Source organism: Cyberlindnera jadinii, assembly GCF_001661405.1.
Source record: "Cyberlindnera jadinii NRRL Y-1542 unplaced genomic scaffold CYBJAscaffold_9, whole genome shotgun sequence".
Taxonomy (NCBI): Eukaryota; Fungi; Ascomycota; class Saccharomycetes; order Phaffomycetales; family Wickerhamomycetaceae; genus Williopsis; species Williopsis jadinii.
The window spans coordinates 276,412-301,160 of NW_017963660.1; the positions used below are offsets into that span (position 1 = coordinate 276,412).

Here is a 24,749-nt window from a genome sequence, read left to right on the forward strand (position 1 = left end):
TTTCCTTGTTCCTTTGCCTTTAGACCACTGTTGTTGTTTGTGGGAAACAAAGGGTGAAGAAAGGGAAAAGGAAAATCGCAAAATCAAAACAAACCTTCCCCTGCCGCCAGGCAAATTGTCGAAAAGTAAACACAGAAAACAAACGGCGGGAGAAAAAACATGATTTGTGGTTACCAGGACAACGGACCCGACCAAATCGGCCAAAGTGGTGGAGTTGTGTCCCCTACCGTGTGGTGGACGAAAAAACGTATAAAAGGGACATACCTTCCGGTACAACTATATAGACAGGTATAGAAGGTATCCAAAGAGAACAGCAACGAATACATCAGGAGGCTCTACACGTATATATCGGCTATATATTGGTGTGAATCTCGTACTCTGTGTGTTATTTTTTTTGGTGTTCCTTTCCCCGGTTGGTTGGAAATTGTGTGCGTGTGTGTGTGTGTGTTGCGAGAGAGTTTTATCCCCTTTTGAAGATTTTGAACTTTTGAACCATGTCGAACAAGGAGGCTGCAAAGACCTATGAGGAGATAATAGATGAGGTGATCAACGAATCCAGGCAAGATTTCGAAGACATCGGTATAGATGAGTCCACGTTGCTGGATCTACGCCAAATCTGGCGTGATAACCTTGCGCAGACTCGTGTGGCGAATTTTAGCTGGGCTCCTCATCTGGCTGAGACTGATCCTGTTATCAGCACAGCTACCACTGTTGACCAGTCCTCATCAGTTGCAGGTGTCACATCTACAGAGTCCTCTTCTCATACAAATACCCCAAGTAATAGTGCCAACACAACGACTAATAGTACTACAGGGACCAATTCACAGCAACAAAATGTCAACGGCTCTGAGTTTTCATTCGAGGTGCAAGACGATAAGGGGCAATTGGCAAAATCTCTGCAGAAGCAGAGAGATGCTGAGCTGAAGAAGGAGAGAACGATGGCGTCTTTGGACTCGGACGATATCAACTCCGACCTTGATGACTCTGACGACGACGCTGAGGGCTTTGACGAAGACGGCGAAGATGGCGAAGGCATGATCATGCTATGTCTATATGAAAAAGTCCTCAGAGTGAAAAACAAGTGGAAATGTAACTTGAGAGATGGTATTCTTAACGTCAACGGTAAGGACTACACCTTCCAAAAGGCCACCGGTGAGTCAGAATGGTGAATCCTGCTCTAATGAATTTGAAACTACCACGACACATATATGTACTATTTGTTCTTTTCCTTCCATGTTTACTTCCTTGTTTACTTCCTTGTTTACTTCCTTGTTCCCTTAATACAACTAAGAATAAAACGGAAACCCTCTCATCGTTGTAAAGTTCACAGGCATAAAAGAAATCTCCATGGCAACAAACGCAACTTCTGAACCGCAGGGGGGCAACGGTGCGTATCCCCGGTGATTCGCACAAGCACAAAAAACGTAAACAAACAAAGCTTCTCTAAGACATAACTCAGAGAAACAACCCGCCAGTGTATACGACCCTCAAAGATGTCAGCAACAACCGCAGCAGAAGATGATGCGATATCTCAAGTGTTGTCCAACTTGGAGATCTCTGACAACAGCGTCTATCACGTCAATGACGAGCAGGACGACATGCTTCATGACTTCAAGCAGGAGTTCATTGAGTTTCTCTCTAGAAACCCTCAAATCGTTACGAATTCCACCTTCATTCCGAACAAGAGCAAGACGTTGGTTGTGCTATCACCTTTATCTACTAAACACTCGTTTGGCAGACACTGGGTGACGAAGACGTACCTGTCAACCATTGTGGAGCGACCACAGAGGCTACTCGCATCGTCTATGGGGATAGCTGCAGCGATCTCTATGTACCCTGCACATTACACGCTAATGTCGTCGACAAAGAGGTCTCCCTTGACGAGTCCACATGTGCTGAAGATCCATGGAAAGAACTGGCCTGGTGACATCGAAAAGATCTGCGTCGAGAGTGAAGAAAAGTTGAAGAAAGGTGAAGTTGAAGTTCCAGATGGCTGGAATAGCGGTGACATCTACTTGACAAAGACCTCGCTGGATGCTTTGACAGGTGTTATTGGTGCAGTGGAAACCGCTATAGATTCGATCTTTAAAGATGACGATGAAACCCCCAGAAGGGCGTTTGTCGCTATTAGACCTCCAGGACACCATAGCCACCCATGTGTGCCTTCTGGGTTTTGTCTGATAAACAACGCGCACATTGCCATTGAGTACGCAGCAATGACACAAGGTGTTACGCATGCTGTTATTCTGGACTTTGATTTACACCATGGTGATGGTTCTCAGGATATCTGCTGGCAAAAGGCGGGTTTTGAGCCTGATTTTGGTGAAATTTCTGCTGGCTACGAAGACGGAGATGACGACCCAGATGAACATACTAAAAAAGATGCCAATACACCTAAAGTTGGATATTTCTCGCTTCATGACATCAACTCTTTCCCCACAGAGTTGGGATATGCCATACCAACAAATATCAAGAACGCGTCGACATGTATCATGGCTCATGATTTGAACATCTGGAATGTCCACTTACAACCTTATACCACTGAAGAAGATTTTTACAAGCTATACCAAACGAAATATAGCATCTTGTTACAAAAGGCTGATGAATACCTTACAAATGCGAGAAGGGAACATGAGGACTTGATACGACAAAATGAGAAGATAAAGAGTCCGAGACATCAGATCCCACCGTTCAAGGCATTTGTCGTCATCAGTGCTGGGTTCGATGCCTCCGAATACGAAGTTCAAACGATGCAACGACACGGTGTCCACGTTCCAACGTCTTTCTATTCGAAATTCACATCTGATGCTGTAAAATTGGCTAATAAACAGTGCAACGGAACTGTACTGTCATTGCTAGAAGGTGGTTATTCAGACGGTGCGCTAACATCTGGTGTGTTTTCACATCTAGTTGGATTCCAGCGACAGAGTTGGGAATCAGGCTGGGGCCATTCGGACGTTATAAAAGAGCTGATCAAAGGATGTCGTCCCAATTGGAAGCCTTTGAAGAACCCTTCCAATGAGGTGAAGAATTGGGCAAATCAGGTTTGTAAATTAGGGCGGGTTATGGTTCCTGATTCCATCATAAGGCCTATGGAATCAAAGGCACAAAATCATGGTGTGACACCTGCAAATTACCATATAGCTAGAATGACTAGATCACATGCCTCTAAGCTCCCTGCAAAGAAGATGGTCACTGATGAGGGAGACATGTCATTGGACGATATCGAATTTTCCGCAGGTGCTCATGACAACTCACACGATGTTGATGTGAAAGCAGATCTTCTAACTGAAGAGTTGAGCTCCGCCATAAAGAAGGGCGAATAATAACCACATGTATTAATACATGAGAGTAAAATAAGGATACAAGAAAGTGACTGGACAAGTGTACCATAACAAGATATAACTGTGATGATTTCATTCGACAATATTCAGCTGTTTTTCGGATCCGTTCTCCAAGAACTCACCTTTATGTTCATCAAACAATTTCTCCAGGGCTTCAACGTAGAGCTTATGATAATGATCAACCAATACTTTATTTGGATTTGGTGAATGTGGTAACATTATTGGTTTTCCAACAACTATTGTCACCCTTCTTCTCCATGGTAGCAATCCAAAATCGTAGTTAAATATTCCTCTCGCGTGGAAGAATGGGATTGTGAAGCCAAAGTTTCTCTTCAGCCAAAATTGCAGCGATCTGCCCCAAGACTCCTCGCCTGGATTCACCACGTTGTACAGGTCGTTCTCTCCAAAGCAATAACAGGGCACCACCCCCGTATTCCCCGTTTCCAATGCCAACTTGATGAATCCCTTTCTCTTGGCCAAGACTATATCATTGGACCCAGGTCTTGCAAGCAGGGATTCCTGTGCACCACCGACAACAATCCCTACAGAGTAGTGTTGTTCTAGGATCCTCAGTGCATTCTTTCTGCTTGAAGACGTTATCCCCATGGACATAAGATAGTCTCTGTAAAAGGGAACATAGAATTGGTTTATCAGCGTAAGCATACACGGCTTGATTCCTGGGAACAGAACGTTCCAACCAGCACCGTTAGTGCCAATACCGCCAAACCCTGATATTGACACCACGCCATGAGGGTGCAAAGCAAAGATGTACTGTGGACCAGTAGCCACCAGCTTTTTATACGGCTTTCTCTTCCATCTAAACCACAGAAACGTGTGATACTCATCCGTCACTTCCTCCTCTGTCCACGTTGGCTGGATATCAGCGGTTTTGTATAGGGTCAAGGGGAAGAAATTACAGAAATGCTGCCAAATCTCCAAGTTTCTCATCCTATCGGAGTATCTCGACACAACGCTTCCATTAGACGACGATTTGTCCATGATCCAGTATATGATGTAGGGCACCATGAAGATCCAAAATATCGGGATGGCCAATAGTACAAAGAACATCGTGATGAATACCGGAATCGAGACTGTGTGCCATAGCACAGCAGCTGTTTCTAACCGTCTGTGTAGGGGTCTCGACAACGGCGCAAACTTCACGCCGTTGACCGATGGGACTTTTTCTGGCGCAATGTCCTTCAATTCATTGGACAGTGCCCTGTCCGGTCTGGTGTTTACATCGTTCGCATCCTGGTTTGAAGGTTTGACGTGTCTGTGTTTCAATTCCATGGCTATGTCCTCTGTCTCCGTGTGCAATGGTTTCCTTATAGCGCAGAGTGATCTCAGGATAGGCAATTGGAATTATATGTGTGATGGAACAAATTCGTAAAACGTGGGTGTGCTGGTATGAGACGAACACGGTGTTTGATGTTGCTTTTTCTCCGCCGTTTACTTTAATGTCAATATAGACGAATGCAAAATGAGACAAACGGATGGGACGGGACTTAACAATGGAAATCCGCAGCTTCTATGTCTCTTAGGACTTTCCCCCCTGCGAAGTAATGACTAGCTCCCCTCAGTGAACTGTCCTGTTTTTTTTTTTTCCTCTCTCTGTCTCCGTAACGGTCGGACGTTTGTGGGAGGTACTGGTGATCACCGTATAAAGTTTTGAGGAGGGTTGGAAATTTTAAATTTCTCCCTTTATTTGTGTCAAATCTCGTTTACGCGAGTGGGGAAAATCTTTCTGTCATACCCACCCAACTTTACGAGGCTGCGGACAAACTTTGAATTCTCAGCGGTCCACAGAAAAGATGGACAAAATACCATTCTTTTCTTCCATGTCATAGAGTTCTTTGTGAATTGAGATAGGGCCAGGTGTATAGATCCGTTGAATCTTTTGGAATTGCTGCTTATACCCATCACAGAATTGAAAAGTAACACTTCAAGCCAAAAATGTCTTTTAGCTGTGGATGACGGTCCACCACAATTTTTGAGTTTAGGAACAGTTTGTCTCCAAAGACATGGAAGATGATCAGATCTCGGCAATAAAGAACACTTTAAAGGAACTCGATGGTGATGCCAAATGATCACAAGAAAGGTTAGTCAGCTTTTAATGTCCTCCTAAGGCTGAAATATTTGGCAGAACTAAACCTAAATGGTAATCTCTCACTTGATGCAACAGCTGTGCCATATGCATCATTAAAGCAGAAGGTCTTGGATGAAGTGGAAGTAACGTTAGTCTGTTTTGCCTTCATTACACGTTACCGACTCATGACGGTGCACTGTAAAAACTCTCCGGAGGAGATTGGGCTATAGAGGTATTGACAAAAGATCAAGATATAACGTGTTATCCCATGCTCGAATGTAGTGTTGACTGTCGTTTAATATTATCCCCTAGATCTTCCCTTGATAAAGAGGGCCATTAAGTGCACTGCTGTCAATGGACAAAGTCTACAGGGTTGTTCAACAGAGGTTTTGATAAGATCTACAATTTCCCGAGGCTTTCGATCCACATTGGTTCTTTTTTCAACTTGGTGGTGGCTGAAAGTATTCGAGCCAACGCATACATGTGCATTAAATTTGTGAGTTGTCATTAAACTACATAGAATTCCTTTTTGGATGCTTTCCAAGTTATGAAATACCGCTAATACGTGGATATGATTATATAAGGAAGTCAATCGTGAAAAGTACCTTTGAATTAACATCGATGATGTTATGGTCTCGAAATTAACAACTTTTAAAAAATTATGGTACATCCATTTTCTATCAGGAAATCTAACCAGAAACTTCGACCATGATAATAATTCAAAAATTATGATATTAAAAATTCCAAGAATATTACAAATATTCCGTAGAAAAAGTACCCAAATAACATAAACAATCTATAACAACTAGTTAAAAGTCATAAGATCATTACGTTTATTGACATAATAAATTTGTGCAATATATTTTTGTGCTCTTCAGCTCTGTACACTAATTTGACTAATCAGGAGAAGCGGAAAAATTCGAAAAAACTGGAAAAACCGGAAAAACTACGAAAACAAGAAAGGGCCTCGCTGGCGCAATCGGTAGCGCTTACGACTCTTAATCGTACGGTTGTGGGTTCGAGCCCCACGTGGGGCACTCTTCTTTGTTTTTTTTTCAATGTGTCAAAGGGCACCTTCAGCTTATGGGCAACCGCTAACAATGCTGATATATCGATAGCGCTGGTAGAAATACGCTTTTTTCTATTCACATTGAGCAAACAAGTATGAACCATGAATCTAGAATCGTGAGCAATTGATGCCTGAGCCAATGTTTTGCTATAATCGTCATGATCAATGTAAGGGTTTTCAATCACCGCAACAAAAAATTTTCAACTTCCCCGATGACTTTGACATGACACAACTCGTCTGAGAAACTGCCCATAGTTATTATTCCAAGACCATGTCAGAAGCTGCAGAGGAAGATTTTGAAGAATATCCACGTGCTCAATCCATTGCATATACGAAAACCGAACTACCTCCATGTGCTCTAAGGTACCACCCACTTGACTCCTCTTTGATTTTATTGGGTACTTATAAACTGCAAGATGATCGATCCAGAACAGGTACCATTGAGCTCTATCATGTGGATGCCGACAATAAATTCAAACATTTAAAATCATTTAACACTGATGGTGCCGTTCTAGACTTGAAGTTCTGTCCGTTTGACGATTCAATTGTGTATACTGCACATTCAACCGGTGATTTACAGATATGGAGGTTTGACCTCGAGTCCAGACACATGGAAAGGCTTCACAAGGAGCAGATATTGGAAGAAGAAGAAGACGTTTTGATAACATCTGTTATCACATCTTTTATCAAGAGAGGCCAGCTGCTATTGACCGCGACTGATGGCTCAGTTGCAGTTGTTCAAGCCAGCTCTAACGGTTGTTCAACTCCACAGTTTTTCTCATCTTCACATGAATTGCAGGCATGGACTGGTGCCTTTGGTCACATGGCTGAGCTCTCCAACGTGATATTCACTGGAGGAGATGATGGTTTCCTCAAGGCACATGATCTTAGAGAACCTTCAAGCACGGCAATTTTCGAAACTAGACGGCTTCACGACGCTGGAGTCACTGCCATTCAAACCTCCCAGCCTGGGAACCATCACGGCAAAGGATCATGGCTAGAGCACAAGCCATATTCTTTATGGACAGGTTCCTATGACGATAATGTGCGCCTATTGGATCTCAGGGTTACACCTGATGTTGGACTGCTGCAGGGGATCCCCCCTCGTATACGAGACAAGATGGACCTGGGTGGTGGTGTTTGGAGATTTGCTCCTAGTCCCACCCCAGGCGATAATAGGCTACTGACATGTTGCATGTATGATGGCGCGCGTATCTTGTGCTCTAAGGAGGATGAAAGCAAGCAAGTACAGGTGCTTCGGTATTACAAGGGGTCACACGAATCCATGGTTTACGGGTGTGACTGGAGTCCTCAAGGCGATAAGGTCGCTACGTGCAGTTTCTACGATGGTGTTGTACACATCTGGTCGCCAGACCAGAGAGATGAACAGACGTCCAGCGACAGCGATTGACTTGGATAGAGCTAACTACTACTCAGCGGGGTCTGCATTTCTTTCGACGAACTCCTTCAGTTTCGCCCAATCAGGTTCGCCTTCCGGGTCATTCAGCAGGTTCGTATCCACGTAGTAATCAACAGGGAACGTCTTTCTCACGGCGACGATGGTTGGCACGTTCCTGACCCCAAATCTTGGTACCAGATCCCTGGTCTCTGGGAAGTCCGCCTCTATATCAACCATGTTAACCTTCTTGTCCGTTTCATACGCAACGATTCTCTGTAGCGCGCCTGTGACCTTGTTGCAATACGGGTCTCCTCTGATGGTGAAGTTCAACAGCAGCGGTCTCTTTATGAGCAACAGGTCATCCACCTCGTTTTCGAATCTCACTGGCAGGAAGATCCTATTGCCCTGTTTCGTAGTTTGCGGTGGCTCAACAACGGTCTGCGTCTTCCACCAAAAGTTCCTGGCTCCAACAAGTGCTGTGGAGAGAACGAGTCCCGAGCCTATGAGTATCTGTTTACGTGTGAGTGGTGGCATAACGCTCATTTCGTTCCTTTCTCGTTGGTTGTTGTAGGTTCGAGCAACTGCGATTTGAGCGCTGTGTCAGTTTGCTGCGATTCCCAGTGGCTCGGTCTCGGGGACTGGCGACAAGGAGAGCAGCGAGACGCGGACGGCGAGAGACTGAGGGCAGCTTCTGCTTTTCACAACCATGGAAAGGATCACCTCAGCATCATCAACAAGCGGACTGTGTGCACCTCTCAACTCAACCGCTTTGGTGCTTGGGCAAGGCAAAAACACACATTAGACACACGCACCAAAAAAAAACAAGTCCCGCACAAGTGTACTCGCACGTCATGGCGGACACTGGCTGTTGATGTGCTATGGCTATTACTAATACGCTTATACGCGTCTTAGTCATTGCCTAACAGGTGTCTTCTCTGTGCTACACTACGCGCAATTGAATACGAAAAAAAGGGAAATGGTGGTGCCAGCATGTGGAATATGTCAGCAACACGTGAACAGCATGCTGAGGAGCATCACACTGAAAAGAGTCTTCTGTTCCTTGCGTATTGTTCTCTCCTCCCACTGACCACCTCAACCTGGTATAAAAATCAGTGTCTGTCGACCCCAAATCGGAAAAAAGCACCACCTCAGAAGAACGCCACAGTTTTCCTCTTTGAACTTTCATTCCGGACTTCCTCTCCCCCCACCAACGTAAATCACCGGCGCTCTAACGAAAACTGGAGAGGACGAGAAGACACACACAAAAACCGAAAAAAACCGAAAAGGAGGGCGACTCACACACCGAGAAAGCGGGAAAAGACATTGCCTTGAAGGACATCACCATTTGGTTTAGAGAAGGAAGATTGGTTTTACTTGCCGCCTAACGCTTGCCGCTGGTTTTCACCCGATTTAAGTCTCCACAGACCGCAGTGCTCTAATAGATACGTCCGCTGTCTTTGTCCGTGAACAATGTCAAGTCCTATTGCCCAACCACAGCCTATCCATGCCTCCGCGAAGAAGACGAGCCAGAGCTCAGAGGAGCTCTTCACTGATTTGTCAGTGATATCACCACACATCTCTCCAACACAGTCTGTACCTTCCACACCACTGGGGGTACCTGTTGTTGAGACTGAACACATTGCGAGACAGAGAGAGCTGCTTCCTGAGGCCAAATTACCCGAGGTCCAGTGCGTTGCAAGGGCAAGGATCCCAACAACACAAGGACAGGAGATCTTTCTACACCTCTATTCCAACAATGTTGATAATAAGGAGCATTTGGCGATCGTGTTTGGCGAAAAGATCCGCTCCAAGACTCTGTTTAGGCGCCGTGAAGGCGAGACACAGAGCGACCGTATGACAAGAGGCGCGTATGTCGGTAGATTACGACCAGGACGTACTCTGGCAGATAAGGATCAAGCCACAGGCGAGGTGGCCCAGTTCGACGACGATGGGTTCCTCGTACAGCCTAAACTATCGCCAGAAGAGAGAGCGACACTGGTGAGAATCCACTCGGAATGTTACACCGGTGAAACCGCTTGGAGTGCAAGATGCGACTGTGGTGAACAGTTTGACGAGGCCGGACGTCTGATGGGGAAAGCTGGCCGTGGGTGTATCGTGTATCTCAGACAAGAAGGCCGTGGTATCGGATTGGGCGAGAAGCTGAAGGCCTACAACCTGCAAGATCTAGGTGCTGATACGGTGCAGGCAAACTTGCTCCTCAGACATCCGGCAGATGCAAGATCGTTTTCATTGGCAACGGCTATACTCCTAGACCTAGGGCTCGATGAGATAAAGCTCCTCACCAACAATCCAGATAAGATTGTTGCAGTCGAAGGGAAGGATCAGCTCGTCAAAGTTGTTGAAAGGGTGCCAATGGTTCCACTCGCGTGGAAGAATGGAGGCAAAGATGGTATAAAGAGTAAAGAGGTGGATGGATACCTAAGAACAAAAATTGAAAGAATGGGACATCTCCTACAAAAACCAATCAATATATAACGGGATGAGTTCCAGCCTTTAAAACTACCATGAGCATACGCCTTGTTGTAGGTGATTTGAAATCAGACGGTAATTAATCCTCGGTGTAAAGTCGAGTTGCAGCAAAGGCGCGCCTCCCGCGGACTTTAAAACTTTAAACATCGAAGGGGAAAAATTTATTTATAAGACAAACGGGAAGCACTTTGAGGGTCAAGTCCTTTCTCTTATCCGCTGTTTCCTCATCTCGCTTAACCAAGTAAACCAAAGATGTCCAAGTTTTACGAGCTTTCCCCATTAGACGCCGAGGGCAATCCGTTCCCATTCTCGCAATTGGAAGGTAAAGTTGTGCTTATTGTCAACGTTGCGTCGAAATGTGGATTTACTCCCCAGTACACCGAGTTGGAGGAGTTGAACAAGAAGTACCACGACCAAGGTCTTGTTATCCTAGGCTTCCCTTCGAACAACTTTGGCCGTCAAGAGCCAGGGACAGACGAGGAGATCCAATCCTTCTGTAAGTCCAACTACGGTGTCACCTTCCCAGTCCTGAAGAAGGTTGACGTTAACGGTTCCACTGCCGACCCTGTGTACAACTACATCAAGGCCGAGAAGCCGGGTTTGCTTGGCTTCAAAGCCATCAAGTGGAACTTTGAGAAGTTCCTCGTTGACAAGGAGGGTAACGTTGTTGAGCGTTTCTCATCCTTGACCAAGCCAAAGTCAATTGAGCCTAGAATTGAGGAGTTGTTGAAGGCTTGAGTCCGAGGAGGGGGATGTCTTGAATCTAATAAGTAGGACGTGATGTGGGAAACTTGAGCGTTACACGGCGTCCAACTGAGACCTAATTATATTAATTGACACGATCTTAAAATCTACAAAGTTATCATTTGATAGCGTCACTGTAATCAAGAAAAGTAAAGCCCCATTTTGATACCCCCAATCGGTACGATGATGCGCTGTAATTTACAGCAAAAAGTGGAGGCAAGCAGGGACGTCATCACGATATTACTTTCGGGACACGTTATACGCACATTTTAAACAGCTTAATCGGTCAAACGGGTGCCTTTTCGGATCCAATTTGATATTCTACAAACAATGTGTATGTTCATACTACTCAGATGGACAAGCCTATCGAGTTTTCGGATCTTGTCTAACAGTGTAGAAGTGCGTTATCTTGATTGATCAAGATTGTTATCCTTGCAGATTGATACCCGTACATGTCCCTGGTTTAATAGAGAAGAAGTTAGCGTGTCGAACAGTTCTCTTTGGGGAATGTACGTCTCTGTTGATGTACTTAGAGAAATCCAGTTTCCCGTTTGTATTCTCTTTCCAAATTTTGCTTAACAGATTAAGCAATCTGTCCAAATGATAAGCCAATTGGTCTAATTCGCATGTTGTACGCCACTTGCCAAGGAAGCGTACTCGTTTTATGTGATGTTAGCGTCCGCCAGTAGACAATCTGTTACGTAGACAGAAGGTTCGCTCATGTCACTGTTTGCGCGTTGAATGGACACTTGATGCGTACACTCTGTATGTGTCAATATCCAGATGATAGTGATATGCGGCTTCTGAATCATGGGGCTTATAAGCTATTGCTTCGAGAGGATACAGTAGAGAATGGAGATACATCTGCAACAGTATGGGGAATTCAACACTAACCGAATGGTGATTTCAACCAGTAGCACTCATTCTGCACCTTCAATTTCGAAGGTCCAACAACGTTGCAAAGTGTCTTGTCGACACATTAGGGCTCTTCAAAGAGAACGCATTATGTAGTCTGTGAGCGCAACATTGTGTCCTTCCATTCGTGAGTGCGGAAACCCTTACTTTACCTTCAAATCAAGACATTTAATGTCCATAGGGGAGGTGAAGTTACAACCTTCACCAACAAGGATGGACTCCTTACCCTGAAGCTTCCACGGACCAACACCGAATGAGACATATGAGCCATCATAATGTGTTTTCACGCTTGAGAGTGGCTGAATCTGTCTCAGAACACAACCAGCCAACGCTATTGAACCCAAACAGGTCCTCCTCTAAAGCACCACTTAAACCAGTTTCTACGCACTTATCTAACCTGTATAACTCAAGTATGAGCTCGTTGATTACGCTCTTATGACTAATCGTTGTGCAACACATTGTATCACCATGACAGCCATTAATGTGCCAAAAAAAATTCCGGTACGGGGAATCGAACCCCGGGCTGGTCGGTGAGAGCGACCGATGTTAGCCACTACACCATGCCGGATTTTATTGATTTTCCAGTATTTCCCGTTTACCGGATCGCGTGGTTTTGCCCTATTGGTTAGGGCAGTACCCGGCTACGTCCGCATCTCATCGCCCGGGCATCTCATCGAGAATCTTTTGTTTACTTCAATCTCATTGCAATAACCCATAAAGTCTTCAAAGTCTTCCCTCGAAATGGCAAAGAAGAACAGCAACAGCGGTAAGAAGGAGGCAGCTGCTCCTCCGCCGAGCTCCAAGAAAAAGGGAAAGGGCAAAGCAGATGACCTCAAGAAGGATTCAAATGGTTCTAAGCATCCGGAGTCTTCAACTCCTGTGAATCCAATGAAGCGCCCATCAAGTGGTAAAACTCCAATCTCTTTACTCCATGAGCATGCTCAGAGGTCCAAGTGGGAACGAGTAGATTACGACATGAAGAAAGTGAAGGAGGGGATGGTTGCGACGGCGATCTTGGGCTGGATAGACCCAAAGACGAAGGAGAAAATCCTCGTCAGATGTCCTCATAGACTACCTGCTAAGGAAACTGCAATAGAGGCAAGGTACTACGCTGCGACGGTGGCGTTGCATAGGGTGTGCTTTAACAAGTCATTGCACATGGTTTTGCCCCGAGAGTTCAAAGATACGTGGGCTTTGTTGGAGGACGAGAGGAAAGCCATGCTGAAAGAGAATCCAACAAAGCACAACAGACTCTATAACAATGATCCTTTCAAAGTTGTCATTGAAGATGCCAAGTTGAAGAAGGTGAAGGAAAAGGAAGAAGAGGTTAGGCTGAACAACGAGGCAAAGACCAAGAGAGCGCCTGTGATTCTCACGTCTGTTAAGAAGCCCTCAGGTGCAACTTCACCAAGTCCAAAGGCTCAAAAAAGACCAGCTTCAAACCCAATTCAGAGAGAATTCCACGTGAAATTCCCAAGAAAGGTTTGGGACTCTGCTCTTTCATTCAAGTTTTCCACAAAGCAACGTGATTTGATCCAACAATCTCTTCGTCACCATATCACTTGGAAACTGGCATCGAAGGAACATCCAAGTTCAACCAACACCCTATTGGAATCGATCGGCTTTAGAAAATCGCATATCGAGGAAGCATTGAAGTTCCAAGACCCATTGTCTTACCTTTTGTTTAACGTCCCAGATGACGATTTACCTCAGTATTTTACAGATCCAAGCTCTCTTGACACTGTCACCGTGGCTGACAAGAACGAAATCTTGGTTAAACGAGTATCCGAGTTTGGTGTTTCTCGTTCTGAGGCTATAGTAGCATTGAATGATAACGATCTTAGTCTAGAGAAGACATTGGTATCGTTGACTTGTAAATATGCTGATCATGTTCAGGAAAATGGTCACAAGGACATAGATTCTCAAGAGATTTGGAACGAGGAGATTGAAAGTCTGTCAATGATCTACGACGAAGGTCAGATCACGAGATTGAATGATTCATCAGTGCTTATCAAGTTCAATGATATGCTACAGGTTGCTGTATATAAACCAGAACAGTATCCATACCAATTGGCAGGGTTGGTCATATCTACAATTGATAAGAATCTTACGCTTCCAAACTACGTGAAGTTGAAAATTATCACCAAGCTCTCAGAATACACACTGAAGAATTTGATTGGTGATTCTTACATCTTTTCAATGGTTGACTGGCTCCAACAGAACTCTGAAGACATCATTGAGAACCCGGGAAAACTGTTAGAGCATCCAAAGACAACGGTAGAGGAGATGGACAATTTGGATATAGTGTCTTCAAACACCAAGGGACGTCGTGTATTCAGATCAAATCCTGATGTGAAATTCATAGAGGATGATTATACAAAGCGATCAAAATCCCAGGAGATGGCTAGAATGTACAAAGCTAGATCAGCGTTGCCCGCTTGGGGCGAGAAGGAGAACCTCATGCGTGTGATAAACTCCCATAGAATCAGCTTAATTACTGGTGAGACCGGTTCTGGTAAGTCGACACAATTGGTGCAGTTTATCCTTGATGATCTTTACTCGAAGAAGAACTTCAAGACTCAAATCTTGTGTACACAGCCGAGAAGAATTTCAGCAATTGGATTAGCTGAAAGAGTCGCCGAAGAACGTGTCACGAAATGTGGTGAAGAAGTTGGTTATATCATTAGAGGTGCTAACAAGTCGAACAAAAACACAAGAATCAAGTTCTTGACAACTGGTATCTTGGTGAAGTTCTTACAGAATGGAGACGAGTTTTTAAACGATTCCATACTGGTTATTGACGAAGTTCACGAGAGATCAATGGAAACAGATCTCATTATTATAATGATTAAGAGACTGTTGTCAAAGTTCAAAAACTTGAAGATTGTTCTCATGAGTGCCACTGTTGACACGAAGCTTTTCAAAAGCTATTTCGCAGAGATCGATACAGCTCATATTAAAGGGCGCACATTCCCAATCCAGGATTACTACTTAGATGATGTCCTGGAAAAGACCAATTTCAAGATCCAGATCAACGACGAATGGATAAGTCCAAAAGCCGATTCGAATTTCTTCAAGTCTGGAAAGGTGAATTACGACTTGATTGCTGAATTGGTGATCAAGATCGACCAAGACCTTGTCGATGCATCAAACAGAGGTTCCATTCTTGTTTTCCTTCCGGGTGTTGCAGAGATCAACAGCTGTATCAGAACGATTCAGAACAAGTTCTCCAAGGACTGTATCATACTACCTCTTCATTCGGCATTGACTCCTCAGGACCAACATCGTGTTTTCAATTCCTATGGAAACAAGAGAAAAATCATTGTTTCAACGAACATTGCTGAAACCTCTATTACTATTAATGATTGTGTTGTAACGATTGATTCTGGAAGAGTGAAGAGCATGAACTACAGTGCAATTGATAACACCAGTAAGTTTGTTGAGACATTTATATCCAAAGCAGAGGCTAAACAGAGAAGAGGTCGTGCTGGTCGTGTTTCTGCAGGTGTTTCATACAAGCTATTTACGCGTGAAACTTACGATGAGATGAGGGAGAGTCCAATCCCTGAGATGAAAAGAATTAACTTGGACTCGTTGTACTTGGTTGTAAAGACCATTGGGGTGAAAGACGTTATTGGGTTCCTAAACAGTGGTATTGATCCACCACCACCAGATTCCTTGGTAAAATCAGAAGAGTTATTGAAGTGTGCAAGACTGATTGACGAATATGACGATCTCACAGAGCTCGGTAAATACGTATCACTTTTACCAATCATTGACCCCAAACATGGTATCTTGCTGATTTACTCCATCATCTTTGGCTGTACCGATTTCGGGGTGCTGATTGCATCTATACTAGGTGCTGGCTCTCCGTTTGTCCATTCTCAAGAAAATAGAGATAAGATTAAGGGCGTACTGTTACAGAACAAGGGAGTTGGTGACTTGATCTCTACAGTCATCGTTGTACAAAAGTATTTTTCTTTGGAGACCACTGCAGAGAAGAAGAGGTACATCCAAGACAATTTCCTCTCCTATACAAAGCTGACAGAGATCAAATCTTCTAAAGCACAATACATTTCGATATTGGAGGATATTGGGTTCATACCTTTGAAGTACAGAGAAGGTCATAAGCACTTAAACAGAAACGGTGGTAACGTGGCAGTTATAAGATCCATCATCACTGGTGCGTTTTATCCGCAAGTTGCACGTGTGCAACTTCCAGATCCAAAGTTCTTTAATACGAGCAGTGGTTCTGTACAGGTCGATCCTGACGCTAGACTGGTCAAGTTTTGGATAAGAAACGAGGAGTACATCTCAAAGGTGAACCAGTCAAAGAGCTCAAACACATTATCCATTGACAACTTACCAGCTACGCGGTCGTTTATCCACCCGTCTTCTGTTCTCTTCGACACCAGCAATAAAGAGTTGTCCAAGTCTCAAATCGAGGAGCTACAACTTGAAGAAAAGGGGTCCGAGGAGTTCCTGAAACTACAATCCAGGGACATTGATCTCACGCCAAAGTTGCACGACGGGTCCAGATCAAGCTCAAAAGTCATCTCCTCTCCATTCGTGGTGTACAACTCCTCCGTAATAACTTCGAAGTTATTCCTCAAGGATCTGACACCAACTACTACGCTCTCAACGCTGCTGTTCGGGGGTAACTTTACTTACGATGTCTCCGCTATATCAGCTGGCAAGCAATCCCCAGGAGTGGTGTTGGACTCCTGGCTGCCTATCAAGTCGTGGTGTAAGAATGCCGTTCTGGTCAAGGAGCTCAGAACGTTGCTGGACAAAGCCGTCAAGGACAAGCTCGAGAACCCTTCGTACGGAGAGGATAACACGGAGAGCAGAGTCAGCGATGAAGTCCTTGCACTCGTCGACCAGTTGCTAGCCAGTGAGCATACATAGAAGCATACATAGAAGCATACACTGCAGCCAGAAGTGGTGATGGAGGATGCGCAGTTGTGTCACTATTAACCCGGACACCACAGAATAGACGAAAAAAGCCGACACCCGGACACCTCACGCTTAGTAAGCCATCCGCGAATTTCATCCCAGGTTTCCCACATCAACAACAACGGTTCGAGCGCGCGCGCGTGTGAGGGCGGAAAATGTAAACAAAAGCTGTTTTTTCCCTTCTTTTGGCCAATTCTGTACACGAACCCACCAATCAACATCAAAAACAGGCAGATCAAGCAATGGTGAGTAGGGCGCTTGCCTTGAGACTGAAGCCCGGTGGTGCTAACACGTGACACAGTCATCCAACACAAAGACTTACAAGGACGCATTTTCCCTCTTTGACAAGAAGGGCACTGGCAAAGTGCCTGTAGAGAGCCTTGGTGATCTTCTGCGTGCGGTTGGGCAGAATCCAACGCTTGCTGAGATTGAAGACCTGGAAGCCCAGGTCTCTGGCGATCTTGATTTCGACACGTATGTCACCATAATCAACCGCCCTGATGGGTTCAAGCCGCTGGGCGAGCCGGAGGACTACATCAAGGGTTTCCAGGTATTTGACAAGGAGGGCACAGGCTACATCGGCGTCGGAGAGCTGAGATACATCCTCACCTCTGTTGGCGAGAAGCTGTCTGACAGCGAAGTTGACGAGCTGCTGAAAGGTGTCAACGTGACCAAAGACGGCAACGTTGACTACGTTGAGTTTGTCAAGTCCATCCTGGCGCAATGATCGACGTGATTGTTTACGTCTTGCCTTGGACAGTTTCTACATTTACAGTACACATACCCCGTTTCCCCCAGTGTTGATTATATTTGTAGATTGGAAGATGGGATCATTGGTTCAATATCGGTAAGAAGTTACCAATGATCATCATCGGAATACCAAAGACATCCCTCTTCAAAGTCCACATACACGTTGTCTTTATAAGAGTCCTATTCTGTGTGGTTAAGGTACATCCAGCCATCGTGGCACCTCTGAAGTCCCCATATGCTATCGTTGAAAACAGGTTGAAGTACTCGACAACGCTGTTGTCGTCCATCAACTCCACAATGAATGTGACTTTGTTCAGCAGCGACTCCTTCGTCCAGCCTGTCAGGATGCAAAACTCCTCTGAGACGTACGCAATTTGACCAGTACGCCTCCAAACAATCGTTGGTGTACCAGAGATGGATATGAACTTGTCATATTCCAGCAGAGTCCGTTGGAAACACTGCTCCATGAATATCAGGTCGTCCTCCTTCAGAGTGTTTGTACAGGCGATGAAAATTGGTCTATAACTCGCCATGGCCTTTGCCATCTTGATCAGGTCCTGTCTGTTGAATCGATGCTTCAAGTATCTGATCAGCGAGTGGAAGCCAGGCGTATAGCTGAACGGCTGGTCTACTTTCGAGTAGATGTCTTCAGAGTCTTTGAATCGCAACCCGGACGACGAGAGCGATGAGTATTCACTTTGCTCATCAACGGTGATTGCAAAAGACAGCGCACCTCTTGGTCCGCTTTCAGAATCAGTGGAAGCAGGTGTTGAGTCCAGTCTATGTTCACCTTCAATGTGCTGCAATACCTCAGGGTATGTCAAGAGTTTATCAGGCTGGATTCTCCCCAGCGTGTACTGGTTGATCAAGCGATCTCCCTGCCGTATCGTTGCTGTGTACAAGTCTGGAGGTGTTGGTGTGGTTGACCGAGGCCTCTGTTGCATATCGAAGTGGCCATATCCCAAGATATCTGATAGTATCGAGTACTCGGAATTGGCTGCGTTTGACAGGAACTTGGGGTCGTTGTGAACGTTATAGCTGTACAGTGGTGCGTTTAGCGGTGGGCCATTGGGCACTGTAGAGACTGTTGGATCGCTGCCATTACGAGTCTTGTGATCTATACCAGCACCAGCACCAACACCAGCACCAGCACCAGCACCACCATTTCCAGAGTTCAGTGCATGTGTCGCAACCGTCGAAGACACATGGTACATGGGTATTGGACGTCCCATCGGCACGCTACCAGACGTTACCGTTGTTGATGCCGTCCGTATTGGATGTGAGTGCAATTGTGCAACAGTGGGCTGCGGAGAGGCAGCTGACGAGTCAGCAGAGCTCGACTGACCCATGTTCACACCAATACCTTCGCCTCCTTCCAAGTCCATCAAGTACTTCTTCCTCTTCCTCGGCGCATCCACACACGACTCTGCTATGCCTCTCGATATACATCTCTGACAAGGCCTTGAATCATCACACGTCATGTGAGCTTTATGGCAATGATTACAAGCACGTGCTGTTTTCTTCTTCACCTGTCTCTTGCCGGCTGTCATTGTCTCTTCTTCCTCTTTCTCTTCCGTTGGAGTGAAGTCTGATGTTGATGATTTCCCCTTTTGTAAAGTGAAGCAGTCAAAGGTTGAAGAATAATCTGCCATTTGTGCCACGGTGAAATAAGAATCTGCCATTTGTGTGACGGCACTTTCAAAACGACTGTTTTTTTTTCTTTCAGCTTCATCGACAACTTTTCAACAAAAGTGCACTTTTCCCTCCTTGAAGTCCAATTACAGCAGACAAAAGCCTCACTAAGGATGTCAGACCTCACAGCCAAGTTCCAAAAGCTCTCACTCTCATCGCTGGAATCACCAACCACTCAATTTGGCGAGCTCTCGGATGAGCAGAACGCACTACAATCCCAATGGCTCACACTGTCAAAGAGATTCCCAGAGACTTTCAAAGAGTTCAACGAAAACTTGAAGAGCAAGACCTACCTCTTGGGTAACGCACCATCGGAGGCCGATGTTGTTGCCTTTGGCAGAGCGTTGCCATTGCTCAAGAAGTTTGAGTCTAAGGATTACGCTGCAAACCGTCATGTGATTAGATGGGCAGACTTGATTCAGAACACTCTTGTCGATGTTCCAGACAGCGAGAAGGTTGTTGTGGACTTCTCCGTTGAACTTCCAAGAGAGATCAAGGAGAAGCCAAAGAAGGAGTCCAAGGAAGCAGCAGCACCAAAGGAGGCCTCCAAGGAAGCTAAGAAGGAGAAGAGTAAGAAGGATGACAAGCCAAGAGGTAAGCCAGACGAGGAGACTCTCAAGAAATTACGCGAAGAGGCTGCAAAGGCTAAGAAGGAGAAGAAGGCCAAGGCCCAGGCTGATCAGCAGAAGAAGGCCGCAGAGGTAGTACCACCAAACCCAGGAATGATTGACTTCCGTGTCGGTTTCATCCAAAAGGCCATCAAGCACCCAGACGCGGACTCCCTTTACGTCTCCACCATTGAATGTGGCGATGAAGAAGGTCCACGTACAGTGTGTTCCGGTTTGGTCAAGCACTTCCCATTGGAGGCCTTGCAAGAGCGTTACGTCGTTGTTGTTGCCAATTTGAAGCCTGTTAACATGAGAGGTGTCAAGTCCACCGCAATGGTGTTGTGTGGTTCCGATGATGAGCACGTTGAGTTTGTCGAGCCACCAGCAGGCTCCAAGGCAGGTGACAAGGTGTTCTTTGAAGGCTTTGACTCAACACCAGAGAAGCAGCTCAACCCAAAGAAGAAGATCTGGGAACAAGTCCAGCCAGGATTCTCAACAAATGATCAATTGGAAGTTATCTTCAAGCAAGAGGGTAAACCAGACGCAAAGCTTACAAACAAGAACGGTGACATTTTCAAGGTTGCATCCATCACCAATGCAAATGTTCGTTAGTTGATGTATAACACAGAAGAATGTCTAATGAACTAGAGAACGAACAGCAATCCCTGTAGTGAGTCGTGGTAGACGTGTCCAACGGTGTGTCTTCAGTGCTTCATCCAGTTGTTCACGTTAGTCACGTGATCTACGGCGTGTGACATTTTGAAAAAAAATAATGATTTCGCCCAGGATCGAACTGGGGACGTTCTGCGTGTTAAGCAGATGCCATGACCAACTAGACCACGAAACCACTTTTTCGTGTCAGTTTTGAAACGGAGAATGCCATACAAGGAAGAGTTACCGATATTCACAACTGTTCCGAAAAGCAATATGGGATATATACTCCCATTGTTGAAAGTTTTCAACAAAAGTTGAAAAGGTGGCTATTCGAGAGGACAATTGGCCATTGTAGGAGTAACTGGCCTAAGAGGAAATGAAACTCGTTGGTAGCCGATTGGAGAAGTCGAACTCCGGCTCTCTCTCAGTGATTGCACAGGACAAAGAGGACCTGTTCGTTCTCTACAACTTGATACATCCACAAGATGAGGTGACGTTGAAGACCATCAGAAACGTCAAGGCCTCGAACGTGAAGGGGGCCAAGTCCGAGAAGAAGTTGCTAACGCTCAGGCTGCAAGTCCAGGACGTGGAGTTCATACCGCAGGATGAATCCTTCAGAATCAAAGGCAAGACGATGGACCCTCTAGACGACGTCCCAATGGGGTCGTTCCACACTGCAGACGTTGACTACAAGTACCCGTTGACCATTGCCAAAGACGAATGGGACCAAGGTGATTTGGACTTGATCGCCAAGTCCTGTGATATCACCGGCAAAGCTGAAGTTGCGGCAGTTGTGTTGCAAGAGGGCGTTGCGCACATCTGCTTCATCACTGAGAATATGACCGTGTTGAGGGATAAGATTGAGAAGAGCATCCCTAAGAAGCGTCGTGGTGACTCTTCTGCCCATGATAAGGCTCTGGACAAGTTCTATGGCCACGTTGTCGATGCGATGGTTAGACACTTAGACTTGAACAAGTTGAAGGCTGTGATATTGGCGTCGCCTGGATTCTGGGCACAGGGATTATACGACAAGTATCTGGAGGTTGCTGTGAAGAACAACACCAAGGATTTGCCCACGTTGAAGAGCAAGTTCATGGTGACACATAGCTCCACAGGGTTCATCCAAGGCTTGGACGAGGTTTTGAAGACTGATTCGGTTCAGAAGCAATTGGCCGACACCAAGTACGCCAAAGACGTCAAGGCTCTGGACGACTTCTTCAAGAGCCTAAACGCAGACGATGGCAAAGCATGGTATGGGCCTGATGAGTGCGAGAAGGCGGTCAACATGGGTGCCGTGTCGAAGCTCTTACTCACGGATAAGCTGTTCAGAAGCGACGACATAGCTGAGAGGAAGCACTACGCCGAGCTGGCCGAGATTGTGAAGAACAACGGTGGTGATGTGTTTGTCTTTTCCAGTCTACACGACTCAGGTGTGCAATTGGGTCAGATCACGGGTGTTGCTGTGCTGCTGAACTACCCAGTGCACGATCTGGATGAAGAGGAGGATGAGTGATGGATGTTAGTAAATATTTATAACTATGTACAGCAGTGTAGATCAGCTCTCCAGGTTCAGCTCTCCAGTTTCAGCGTAGACGATGACGACGACGACACCAGCGCAGACACACCCCACGCATCCACTCCTCTCGCCATCATCAGCGCATCCTGTAACACACCACCAACAACACCAAGCACCAGCCCCTTCCTCAGCACACTCACCGTCGCACTCCTGTTCAGATGCCTCCATCTCGAGTACGCTGTGCCAACTAGCACGCTCGTAGCTATCGTGCTCAAGCAGTCGATCCGTCCCCTGGCCTTGTCTATCATCGCCTCCAGCCCAAACACCGCAAGCGTGAAACCACCAGTCTTCAGCCCAAGCTTCACGCCTCCCTTCACCGCTCCTTGCAAGCACACCCAGTTCTTACGCTTGTAGTACCAGTACCACCCTCCCTTGGTCTTAGGCAGCCGGTGGGAGTTCTCAACGAGGTACTGCTGGCCAGTTCTGGCGTAGCTTGAGTGCATGCCGTAGATCAGGCCAAACAGAAACGACATCGACGCCGTCAGCGGAACCCTGAGCCCGGGCGGCAGGCGGAACCTGTCCGTGGTGAACTGGCTCTGGTCGTCCAGGTGGGTTTGATCGTGGCGGTGGCTCTGCTCGTCGCCCATTGCGCTGTGGTTGTTGTGATGCTTCCTTCTGGCCTCCTGCCTAGCGGGGAGCTGCTGGGGAGGGCGCTCTGCTGATTTTTCGATCTCTCCACGGGGATTTAGGGGGCTTCCCAGGCAGCTTTGAGCCTACGAGGGAGGGCGTGAACAGGGAGCCTTCAGCCTACGAGGGGGGATTTCCTGGCTCCTTCAGCCTACAACAAAGGGCTTCCCTGGCTCCTTCAGCCTACAACAAAGGGCTTCCCCAGGCTGCGCGCCTACAACAAAGGGGCTTCCCCAGGCCGCTTTCAGCACTCAGCCTACCACCACGGGCTGGGGTAAACAGGCAGCTATGGAACGCCAGTGGACTCGCCAATTGATCGTGACGGTCGCCGTCAGCTGTATTGCCTCGCTGCAGTATGGCTACCACATGTCAGAGCTGAACGGGCCCTCTGCGGTGCTCTCGTGTCAGGCCAATGTGCCATTGCCCGGTGTTCCCTACGATTCGACGTGGCTGTCGAGACTTGGACTGAAACCGTGCCTGACGATGGACGAACAGGGGGTGGGACTGGTGACGAGTGTGTTCAGCATCGGAGGTCTTGTGGGCAGCTTGTATGCGGGCTGGTTGAGCGGCGTAGTTGGCCGTAAGTTCAGCATGGCCATCAACGGGGTTGTGTTTGTCATTGGCTCAGTGATTGAGGGCGTGAGCAATCACATCGCGGTGCTGGTGCTTGGGAGGTTGATATCTGGGTTGGCTGCTGGCTGCTCCATTGTGGTGACTCCGCTGATGATCAGCGAGGTGAGCCCAGCTGGACTGAGAGGGCTGCTGGGCTCCATGAACCAGGTGTGTATCAACCTCGGTATTCTCCTGACACAGGTACTGGCCGTCAGATGGGCCAATTCCATCCAGTGGAGATACCTGCTCTTCACAGGCGCACTTCTAGGCCTCGTAAACTCAATTGCGGTGGTTTTGATCGACGAGTCTCCCAAATGGCTGGCACTGAAGGGTAGGGACGCCGAGGCCAAGGCTGCCATCCTGAGACTTCGTGGAGACCCTAATTCCGTGGCTGATGAGTTCAGACGATACTCGAACGTTGAAGATCAACAGCAGCTCATTGCCTCTGAAAGTGCCACTGGCTCCAATGGAAAGGCTCCAAACGTTTCACTCAAGCAGTACGTTTCAGATCCGAATTATGAGAACTCTCGATTAGTCGTCATCACAGTATTGGCAGGCCAGCAGTTCTGTGGGATCAATTCGATCATCTTTTACGGCGTGAACACCATCAGAAAACTCTTGCCTCAGTACGCTGTCATCATCAACTGTCTGATCTCCTTGGGCAATGCGGTCATTACGTTTATTGCTGCACCGTTTGTCGATGAGTATGGCCGTAAACCATGCCTCATAACGTCCGTGTCGACAATGGCAGCTGCTTCGGCACTAATGGCAATCGGCATTGTGTTCTCCATCTCAGTCTTATCGGTATTGGCAACGTTTGTATACGTTGCAGCGTTTGCCATTGGATTGGGCCCAATTCCTTTCCTGTTGATTTCGGAAGTTACACAGGAAGAGGCCATTTCTACTGCGCAGAGCTATGGAACAGTGGTCAATTGGATCGCCACTTTCCTCATTGGATTCCTCTTCCCAATCGTGGACGGGTGGATCGGTGGCTACGTCTACTTTGCATTCGCTATCATCTGTTTGCTGTTTGTCTCCTTTGTCATGAACAAGTTACCAGAGACTAAAGGCCATAAGAACTACGACTCTGTCTGGAACATACGGGTCGATTGAAGCCTGTGCCTCACTAAATATGTCTATACCAGTTCGTCTAATGGCTCTGCACACTTCCAGCCCAAGAGAGGCGTGCTCCACCTCTCAAAATGTGACGTTGTAGCAATTGTATAA

At 46.4% G+C, this 24,749-nt stretch overlaps 15 protein-coding genes and 3 non-coding genes across 18 annotated transcripts; 12 read left to right on the forward strand and 6 right to left on the reverse strand.

The window, feature by feature from the left end:
- Positions 1–494: 494 nt before the first annotated feature.
- On the forward strand, positions 495–656 carry CYBJADRAFT_129065 (TfiiaTBPDNA complex protein; the record flags this gene model as incomplete). Its single annotated transcript, XM_020212816.1, has 1 exon — positions 495–656. A coding segment is annotated over one exon (162 nt), but the record flags the coding sequence as incomplete, so codon positions are not given.
- A 282-nt stretch (positions 657–938) lies between these two features.
- On the forward strand, positions 939–1,194 carry CYBJADRAFT_152407 (transcription factor IIA, alpha/beta subunit; the record flags this gene model as incomplete). The annotated part of the gene is made up of 1 exon (XM_020213380.1): positions 939–1,194. The coding sequence occupies one exon, from the start codon at positions 939–941 to the stop codon at positions 1,167–1,169; it is 231 nt and encodes a 76-aa protein (XP_020069842.1). The 3' UTR covers positions 1,170–1,194.
- Positions 1,195–1,595: 401 nt separating this feature from the next.
- On the forward strand, positions 1,596–3,071 carry HOS3 (histone deacetylase; the record flags this gene model as incomplete). Its single annotated transcript, XM_020212126.1, has 1 exon — positions 1,596–3,071. A coding segment is annotated over one exon (1,476 nt), but the record flags the coding sequence as incomplete, so codon positions are not given.
- A 345-nt stretch (positions 3,072–3,416) lies between these two features.
- On the reverse strand, positions 3,417–4,634 carry DGA1 (diacylglycerol O-acyltransferase; the record flags this gene model as incomplete). Its single annotated transcript, XM_020216505.1, has 1 exon — positions 3,417–4,634. The coding sequence occupies one exon, from the start codon at positions 4,632–4,634 to the stop codon at positions 3,417–3,419; it is 1,218 nt and encodes a 405-aa protein (XP_020069844.1).
- Positions 4,635–6,394: 1,760 nt separating this feature from the next.
- CYBJADRAFT_t117 lies at positions 6,395–6,467 on the forward strand. Its single transcript has one exon. It is a non-coding gene; the product is annotated as a tRNA-Lys (tRNA).
- Positions 6,468–6,770: 303 nt separating this feature from the next.
- On the forward strand, positions 6,771–7,910 carry RRT2 (diphthamide synthase; the record flags this gene model as incomplete). Its single annotated transcript, XM_020216894.1, has 1 exon — positions 6,771–7,910. One exon carries the CDS (start codon positions 6,771–6,773, stop codon positions 7,908–7,910), a length of 1,140 nt encoding a protein of 379 aa, XP_020069845.1.
- An 18-nt stretch (positions 7,911–7,928) lies between these two features.
- Positions 7,929–8,441, reverse strand: CYBJADRAFT_173811 (uncharacterized protein; the record flags this gene model as incomplete). Its single annotated transcript, XM_020216506.1, has 1 exon — positions 7,929–8,441. The coding sequence occupies one exon, from the start codon at positions 8,439–8,441 to the stop codon at positions 7,929–7,931; it is 513 nt and encodes a 170-aa protein (XP_020069846.1).
- A 785-nt stretch (positions 8,442–9,226) lies between these two features.
- On the forward strand, positions 9,227–10,451 carry CYBJADRAFT_101695 (GTP cyclohydrolase II). Its single transcript, XM_020212027.1, has one exon. It carries the CDS (start codon positions 9,369–9,371, stop codon positions 10,392–10,394), a length of 1,026 nt encoding a protein of 341 aa, XP_020069847.1. The 5' UTR covers positions 9,227–9,368; the 3' UTR covers positions 10,395–10,451.
- A 26-nt stretch (positions 10,452–10,477) lies between these two features.
- On the forward strand, positions 10,478–11,217 carry CYBJADRAFT_168337 (glutathione peroxidase). Its single transcript, XM_020215331.1, has one exon. The coding sequence runs from the start codon at positions 10,641–10,643 to the stop codon at positions 11,124–11,126; it is 486 nt and encodes a 161-aa protein (XP_020069848.1). The 5' UTR covers positions 10,478–10,640; the 3' UTR covers positions 11,127–11,217.
- Positions 11,218–12,543: 1,326 nt separating this feature from the next.
- On the reverse strand, positions 12,544–12,615 carry CYBJADRAFT_t119. The gene has a single exon. It is a non-coding gene; the product is annotated as a tRNA-Glu (tRNA).
- Positions 12,616–12,706: 91 nt separating this feature from the next.
- CYBJADRAFT_152427 (RNA helicase) lies at positions 12,707–17,036 on the forward strand. Its single transcript, XM_020213381.1, has 2 exons — positions 12,707–16,525; positions 16,592–17,036. Exons 1-2 carry the CDS (start codon positions 12,789–12,791, stop codon positions 16,953–16,955), a joined length of 4,101 nt encoding a protein of 1,366 aa, XP_020069849.1. The 5' UTR covers positions 12,707–12,788; the 3' UTR covers positions 16,956–17,036.
- A 180-nt stretch (positions 17,037–17,216) lies between these two features.
- Positions 17,217–17,827, forward strand: MLC1 (Mlc1p). The gene is made up of 2 exons (XM_020215332.1): positions 17,217–17,248; positions 17,305–17,827. The coding sequence occupies exons 1-2, from the start codon at positions 17,246–17,248 to the stop codon at positions 17,728–17,730; spliced, it is 429 nt and encodes a 142-aa protein (XP_020069850.1). The 5' UTR covers positions 17,217–17,245; the 3' UTR covers positions 17,731–17,827.
- Positions 17,427–19,396, reverse strand: ERT1 (Ert1p). The gene has a single exon (XM_020215333.1). The coding sequence runs from the start codon at positions 19,301–19,303 to the stop codon at positions 17,834–17,836; it is 1,470 nt and encodes a 489-aa protein (XP_020069851.1). The 5' UTR covers positions 19,304–19,396; the 3' UTR covers positions 17,427–17,833.
- Positions 19,397–19,415: 19 nt separating this feature from the next.
- ARC1 (Arc1p) lies at positions 19,416–20,703 on the forward strand. The gene has a single exon (XM_020213382.1). The coding sequence runs from the start codon at positions 19,559–19,561 to the stop codon at positions 20,663–20,665; it is 1,107 nt and encodes a 368-aa protein (XP_020069852.1). The 5' UTR covers positions 19,416–19,558; the 3' UTR covers positions 20,666–20,703.
- A 123-nt stretch (positions 20,704–20,826) lies between these two features.
- CYBJADRAFT_t118 lies at positions 20,827–20,900 on the reverse strand. The gene has a single exon. It is a non-coding gene; the product is annotated as a tRNA-Val (tRNA).
- Positions 20,901–21,083: 183 nt separating this feature from the next.
- CYBJADRAFT_128829 (uncharacterized protein) lies at positions 21,084–22,220 on the forward strand (the record flags this gene model as incomplete). Its single annotated transcript, XM_020212797.1, has 1 exon — positions 21,084–22,220. One exon carries the CDS (start codon positions 21,084–21,086, stop codon positions 22,218–22,220), a length of 1,137 nt encoding a protein of 378 aa, XP_020069853.1.
- Positions 22,221–22,248: 28 nt separating this feature from the next.
- CYBJADRAFT_101749 (uncharacterized protein) lies at positions 22,249–23,034 on the reverse strand. Its single transcript, XM_020212028.1, has one exon. It carries the CDS (start codon positions 22,868–22,870, stop codon positions 22,277–22,279), a length of 594 nt encoding a protein of 197 aa, XP_020069854.1. The 5' UTR covers positions 22,871–23,034; the 3' UTR covers positions 22,249–22,276.
- Positions 23,035–24,716, forward strand: VPS73 (putative sugar transporter). The gene has a single exon (XM_020212029.1). The coding sequence runs from the start codon at positions 23,199–23,201 to the stop codon at positions 24,633–24,635; it is 1,437 nt and encodes a 478-aa protein (XP_020069855.1). The 5' UTR covers positions 23,035–23,198; the 3' UTR covers positions 24,636–24,716.
- Positions 24,717–24,749: the final 33 nt, after the last annotated feature.